At 39.7% G+C, this 7,450-nt stretch overlaps 1 protein-coding gene across 1 annotated transcript; it reads right to left on the bottom strand.

Moving 5' to 3' along the window:
* Positions 1 to 5,491: 5,491 nt before the first annotated feature.
* LOC131240192 (shewanella-like protein phosphatase 2) lies at positions 5,492 to 6,871 on the bottom strand. Its single transcript, XM_058238304.1, has one exon. It carries the CDS (start codon positions 6,794 to 6,796, stop codon positions 5,609 to 5,611), a length of 1,188 nt encoding a protein of 395 aa, XP_058094287.1. The 5' UTR covers positions 6,797 to 6,871; the 3' UTR covers positions 5,492 to 5,608.
* Between the last annotated feature and the right edge of the window lie 579 nt (positions 6,872 to 7,450).

The raw sequence follows: 7,450 nt of genomic DNA on the forward strand, positions 1-7,450 counted from the left end.
AATCTAAATCACAAATCAAGGTGATTCCAGTTCCTCAATTGTGTTTGGCAGCTTGCACTGGAATCTAAAAATAGAAATGAATTAAAATCCCTTATTATATTTACAGGAATTGGACTTTGAATTTGATTACTAAATCAACTTTAATATCCCAAATTAGTGTAATAAAGTTATATTTTACAGTACGATTATAATAAGCTGATTGAAATATATATTTTCCCAAATATGACAAAATTTTGAGCCTTGGGTGGGCCATAAGCATAAGATCACAAAAGAGCGACTTATCAACAATTTTCAATTGTCAATTTGCATGACTAATGTTTGGACTCTTAAGATCATTCTATTGATGTAATTTTAGTGATGCAATTGATAATTTGACTGTTTTGGGTATCATCCGTGTGTCATATATATAATGGATTAGTAGCCCAGTAACACCTTTACTAAATATGCAATTCTCATCTTTAAAATAGAGAGACAAAAAAAAAAAAAAAAAGACATTTGATTCAGAATCACAGCAAAATGGAGAGATCAAAACATAACAAAATTATGGATTTCAAATAACTACAATTCCAAAAACCTCCCCCTCCAAACACCTTTGAATCCATGTTGCCAAACAACTTTTGGATTCCAAATGCACTCAAATCCACAATGCCAACTGGCATCCAGCTATTGTGATTATATGTTAGTTTTGCAGAATTTATTAATGGCCGTGACTAATCAATGGTATGCATGGCCTAGTCATACGCACAATTTCAACTATCTGACCCAATAGTTGATGAGTATAACCCGAATAAATAATGACCATCTGATTTTTCTCTTCCAATTTGGACAACTTACCATGTTACTTTTGACCATCCATTCAATAGTGCCATTACTTGGATGGTTAGGATTGCATGATTAATGTTATTTCAGAGGTATGTTCTACCCTATCTTACTTGTATGAATCTAATATCTACATTAGTTCAGAGGATTGGCATGTTTAGTAATTTATTGAACTCCAGTGCGACTCATGATAAAACTTTTGGCAAAAGGCTTGGATGACCAAGTTTCGATGGGGATTTGTTGCAAGTTTGATGGTAAAAAGTCGTTTGGATGAGATGATTGCAGATTGCCGCTGCCCCTATGAGGTCCATCATGATATATGTGTTATATACACTGTCCATCCATTTTGCCAGATCTTTTATTATTATTATTATTTTTATTTTTAAAATGAGCCCAAAAAGAGGCAGATCCAAGCTTAACTGACCATGCCAATGGAAACAGTGGAGATAAAGACACCCACCATTGAAACCTTCCTAGCGCCCACCATGATAATTATATGCCATCCACGCCGTTCATAAGGAGACTCTGACCTGGATGAAGGGAAAAACGCAAATATCAGCTTGATCCAAAACTGTTGTGGGCCCCCTAAAATTCAAGAAGACAACCCCTAAAAATCCATTGGACGGTCTGCCAAATACTCACCTACATGGCAGTTGAGTGCACAGGAAATTGCACCAATGGTCGATTTTGCACTTCAAAAATGACGCCTTTTAAGCCCAACTACTCACAAAACTTGTAGCAGTTCAAGACTCAGGATAAGTTTCTGTAGCCAGCATTTTTTTTTTCCCTACTAAGACCCGGGAAATAAACACCTCAAATCCAGTACTTGAAGAAACTGATAAAGAAAATGAAAAACAGGAAATAACAATTAAAGATCATAAAGAAAAGAAGCAATCTTTCTCCCTGGCGCAGGGTGTGGGCCCCCTCTGTGTTTTTTGGGCTGCATGGCCTTTTGGAGGAAATAAGAGTTGTGTAATCTTCAAAAAACTAAAAAAAAAAAAAAACCAACTGTTCAAGAAGAGATTGAAAACAGAGTTTGGTCATACCCAAAAAATCATCTAGTGCTGTCATTGTGACAAACATCGCCAATAGTTTGGAAATCTCACAATAATTTTGCAGAAAATTCACCAAATTAAAATCTCACAAGAACTTTCAAAATCTTGACAGTTCTATTTTTCTGCAATTTGATTGTAAAATTAGACCAATTTTAGCATATAAATATTTAAAAGTTTAAATTAATTCATGTTTACCAATATTTAAAATTTTAAAAGTTATTTATCTGCTACAATAAATATTTTTAGCATTTTATGTTTAGAGAGATTTTCCCAATAATAAAACAAGAAAAACATCAAAATCTGAAATTCCAATACTGATAAATTGCCAAGAATAAGATTTGTCACAATCAACACAATTGGTGGCATGCAAGAAAAATGTACTAACCGGCCCCTCAAGAAGTGCACTCTGTATTATCCAACCAGCTCAAAAAGGGAAGTGAACAAAACGCCAACTCCCATCCAAACTTCCATTCCCATTGCATTAGATGTGCCATTCAGATGCCAAAACAAACCATAAAGCAGTCGCTATCTTGACTCCGATATTCTTCGTATGACTGTTTGACATCAGATGACAACCCACCAACCATTACAACTCTGAAATTTCTATGAACTGACATTGAGACACGAACCACATATTCTTCTTGCAACATTGACTATCAAAAAACACAGTCCCTAGTCCCTACTGTCTGATGTATTGAACATTTGTATTGGTGCATGAATCTTTTCTACCTACCTCATGTTTGCTGTTCTAAAGTGCAACTTTCAACCCTGTTGAACATTTGTATTGGTGCATGAATCTTCTCTACCTAACCAGTGTTCGAATTATCTCTGATATTATCGAAATATCTCCGATATTATCTTTATCTCTAGGTCAACGATACTGATAACACTGGTAGCGATATAGATAACGCAGTTAGTATCAGAAATTCTAGGTATTAACAATGTATCGCTAAGTATCGCCAACGTATCAATATCTCTAATGTAATCACCAATATTTTCAACTATATAAATTCTAAGTAACACTTGTATTGCCAATGCATCAATATGGCTAATGTATCGCCAATATTTTCAACTATATAAATTCTAGGTAATGCTTATATCATAAGTATATCAATGATATTTTAACAATATTGTCAACGTATTGATATCATCAAAATTTTGTTTATTAGAAAAAAATTGATTTCAAAATTTTTTTTTTATTATTTTTTTGCATAGGCACATGGTTGTATGTAGTGTTCAATTTGTCATTGATAATATTGATAATATCTTGATATTATTGATATCGCAACATGCGCGGTATTGAGAATGCGATTTTTCGTTTCCTTTCCTATTGTTAATGATTTCTTGGTGAAATATCATGTGTTGTTGATATTTTGTAATATCGATGGATGTTTGAATGAAAAGTTGGATGGTTAAATAGGCCGGATGAGATGGTTGGATTGATTTCTTACAACAACACATGTTTTAAGGCCCTTTTTGCAATTTTTTTAAATTTCTAAATATGCAAGTTTGTCTCCTGAAGTTTCACTGAAAATTCCACCAATTTTCCCATGTTTCCCCCCATTTTCGCTTATCAGCGATATCGATATTGTTTCCGTATCCCTTGCCAGTGAAACTTGTAGCGATACCGATACTTCGAACACTGTACCTAACTCATGTTTGCTGTTCTGAAGTGTAACTTTCAACCTGATTAATTATGACAATGACACAACGAATTGCACCAGTAAGCCCAGCGAACAGCACATGCGAAAGTGGTTTGCTAGCCAAAACACACACCTTTACATGCATCCACATGTGAGCCCCTGCACAAACCTCACAAGCTTGTGGGACGTGTTACTGGTCCATGATGCATTAGGTTTCATCCACTGTGAAGATGATCATGTGCAAATACCAGGCACGTCAACTCATCATGCCGATAACAGTGCAAGTTGAATGTGGACTGTTGGCATTTTTTATTTTCCCTTCTTTTCTTTTCCTTTCTTTTTTTAACAGCTAATTCCCTTTGTATATGGATGCCCAGTATGGTCATCTTTATAGTGAGGGCCACCTCATGCAACAATCAGATGTCCTAAATACTTGCCAGTTTGGCATGCATGCTGCATGTAAAGGTGTATCAAGAGGGTGTGTTTTAGGAATAGCAAAGTTACATCAGTTCCAAAAAATGAATTAGAGCTAAGTAGATGAAGTAGAGATGTGCCTTTGGCATTTTATGCGATCGGTGCGTATCAAACATATCAAAGGAGAGACTTTATAGGATAGCTACAAGACCAGCCATGCTTTCTGGGCCAGGATATTGGTAATCAAATAACCAATGAGGATGATGAGATTGATGATTGACAAGATGAGGAAGGATAGAATCAAAAATGACGGGCAAGGGAATTTAAAGAGTAGGGCCAATATGGCCAAACCCCACCAATAAGCAATAAGATGAGGGAAAGTAGCTTTAGATGGTTTTGCCAATTGCAATAGAGACCAAGCATTCCACCGGTTAGGAGGGAGTTGGTCTAAAATGTTTGGATTAATGACTAAGAATCCAACTGGGGACTTTGAAAGAACTGCCGAGTGAGTCCCCTCAACCGGGACTCCAACTGAGTTGAAGGACGTGACATAATCTTGTATAAAAATCCAAGTTGATCAGTATACGAAACACTCATTCAATCAAGAACTTGAAAAACTTGAAACAAGTGAGAAAGACTCGCCAAGAATTCTTCAAAAAGAATATGAACTCGCTGGTTCACATCGATTCAAGATCAATCTGAGTGGAGTCACAAACAATTAACTTTAGTATAAGTCATATAGGCAAAAACAAAGAAATTGAGTGGCAAGGGAAGCCAAAGATATAATATAAAAGATAGTACGGGCAGCGTATTGTATTCATCCAAACAAAACTACAGAAAAAATCATATTCATCCAAATAAACTGCAGACGAACCAACACCCCTGAATTTCATCAACCTAAAATGAACCACAAACATACCCTAAAAACTACAATTATCACTAGCATCTAGGAGAAGAAGTGGTAAAGATATACCCGACTTTCAAGCTAACATCAGATTTCCTTGATCAAACACTAGGGAGCAACAATAAGACTGCTCTTTCTGATGATGGTTGTTGCCTGTAGACCAGAAGAGAGACGAGAGACTCGGTAATGAATTGAAAACCAGTCCTAGAGCAGACAATGCCCAGGCAATGTCGACAAATAGGATGGTAAATTCACTCCATATGTAGCCACGAGATATTTCATGGAAGAGATTTCTCTCCATAAGCTATGGCTTCCGATTGTAAATCATTGAATCTCAAGTCACGTCCCAATCCCCCGACTCAAGTTTCAAGAACTCCCAGGCCCAAATTCTCAAAGTTGGAAACCTTCACTTCTTCTTGCCTTGTATTGTGAGATAGTATACTACAAATCTTTGAAATCCATTATAATCCATTCTTCAATTGATTGAAATCAGAATTTAATGGCCAAAATCACACTCACAGCCTCTCCAATTTTCGAGTACATTTTGATTTGCATTCTCTCTCAAATGACCATAACTACAACATACTAATTTCAATCAACAAATTCCACTGACAGAAAACCACAATACAGAAAGTTTGCAAGGTTAAAGGAAAAGATTTCAGAAACCCAAGTTCCAGATACCACAATTCAAATCATTTCAATGGATTATACAGACAATCGCTCTTAGAATGAACGAAAGAATCGATATACAACAGATCTACATTCTAAAAACCCTAAGCATTGACCTCTACTTGTTTACTCCCTTGCTCTGGAACCAGCATCGCCAGCCCTTCCTTACCCCCAATTTCCAACCCCGATTCAAATCGGTTCCTCCGATACAGTGGATTTGACGTCAACACCCGTATCTCCCCCGAATTCCCATCAATCTCCAAGACCTCCGGCAAGCCGTCTCCACACCCCCTCGACATCCCCACATCAATCCGAATCGCCTGATTCTGACAAACCCCATTAATCCCTGTCTCTTGAATTGTATGCCCCATGATCATCCTCTTCACGCCCGGGATTCTTGTGAGGACATGCTCCAGCATCGAGCAGTCACAATTCTTCTCCGAACTGTTTGAAAACTGCCTCGCCCAAACAACAGAATTCCTCCCACGGACAATACCTGGTGAAATCCTCCCCCTCAACCCATTAATCCAATCCCTCACATCCATATTAATCCGCTCCAAACCGTACATCACGTGATCTTCCAAAAGGCCCCCGTGCACGAAGACTGAATTCCCCACGACGAGGACTGTCGGATTGTCAGAGAAGAACCTCCTCGCAATCGGGCCGTTGGGCCGCAACGCGGCGAGCCGGGCATGGAATCCATCATGGAATTCTTCACGGATCCCATTGAACTTCTTCGGAATTCCTTGGAAGACGTCGTCTGGCGGGGCGAGGCCTTCACAGAGGGATTTCATCGAATTACCGATCCGATACCAGTGAGCCCACAACCGGAAGTCTTCAAGGCCGGAGGGGGTCACGAAGCGGAAATCGCCATCGATGTTCATAACCTCATGGTTGCCGATCATCGTGAGGAAGGCTCCGCCCTGGCGGGCGGCGTCACGCTTCAGGGTCTCGAGGAAGTAGAGGAGTTTGATTTCATCGGAGCCGCGGTCGAGGACATCGCCGACCTGGACAGCGACGGTGGAGCCAGCGATCCAACGGTGGGAGATGGGATCGATGAGGCCGGCGACGGACAGAGCTTGGCGGGTCTTCTTGAGGTCGCCATGGAGGTCTCCGATCGCGACGAGGCGGGAAGGGGAAGGAAGGCGGGTTTGGAGAGGAGGGGTGATGCTATCGTGCGCTGTGGGTGCGTTTGATAGGAAGAGGCCGCTTACGGAGAAGTCGACGAAGGCGTCGACGAAGGAGGAGAAGTGGTGAGGGAGGGATTTGCAGAGGGAAGAAGATTCTTCCATTTTTGCCCTTCGATTCCTTCCCCTTCTCACCCTCTCTGTCTCTCTTTCATGAGAGGGTTTTAAGGGTTTTTCTGGGAAACCGCTGGGTGGTGACGGTATGAGCACGGCGTTGTGGGGCCCACCGAGATGGACGTGTTTTTATATCCACGCCGTCCATCGTTTTGCCAGATCTCGGGGACAGCTGTTTATATATGTATTTTATATCCACACTGTACATCCGTTTATTTAGCTCATTTTAAGGCATGATTCCAAAAATGAAGCAGATCCGATACTCAAATGGACCACGCCACTGTAAACATACCCCCCACCGTTGAAACCTTCCTATGGCTCACCTGAATGTTTATTTTCCATCTTTTCCATCTCACCTGTTGATAAAGTCACACACACTTAAATTAAGGGAAAACAAAGCTAGATCCAAAACATTCGTTGCCCTCTGGAAACTTTTACTGTTGAGCGGTTAATCTCCCCTCTTTGCTATGGTTTGGTCCACTTAACCTTTGGATCTGCTTCATTTTTAGGATCATTTTCTAAAATTATCTGAAAAAACGGATGAACCGTGTGGATAAAACACATACATCACGATGGGCCCCACAGGCCGTGTTTCACGAATGCATATGGACCGTTTAAAGTACGATGCATCGGGACTGTATGAGT

Source organism: Magnolia sinica, chromosome 3 (assembly GCF_029962835.1).
Source record: "Magnolia sinica isolate HGM2019 chromosome 3, MsV1, whole genome shotgun sequence".
Lineage (NCBI taxonomy): Eukaryota > Viridiplantae > Streptophyta > Magnoliopsida > Magnoliales > Magnoliaceae > Magnolia > Magnolia sinica.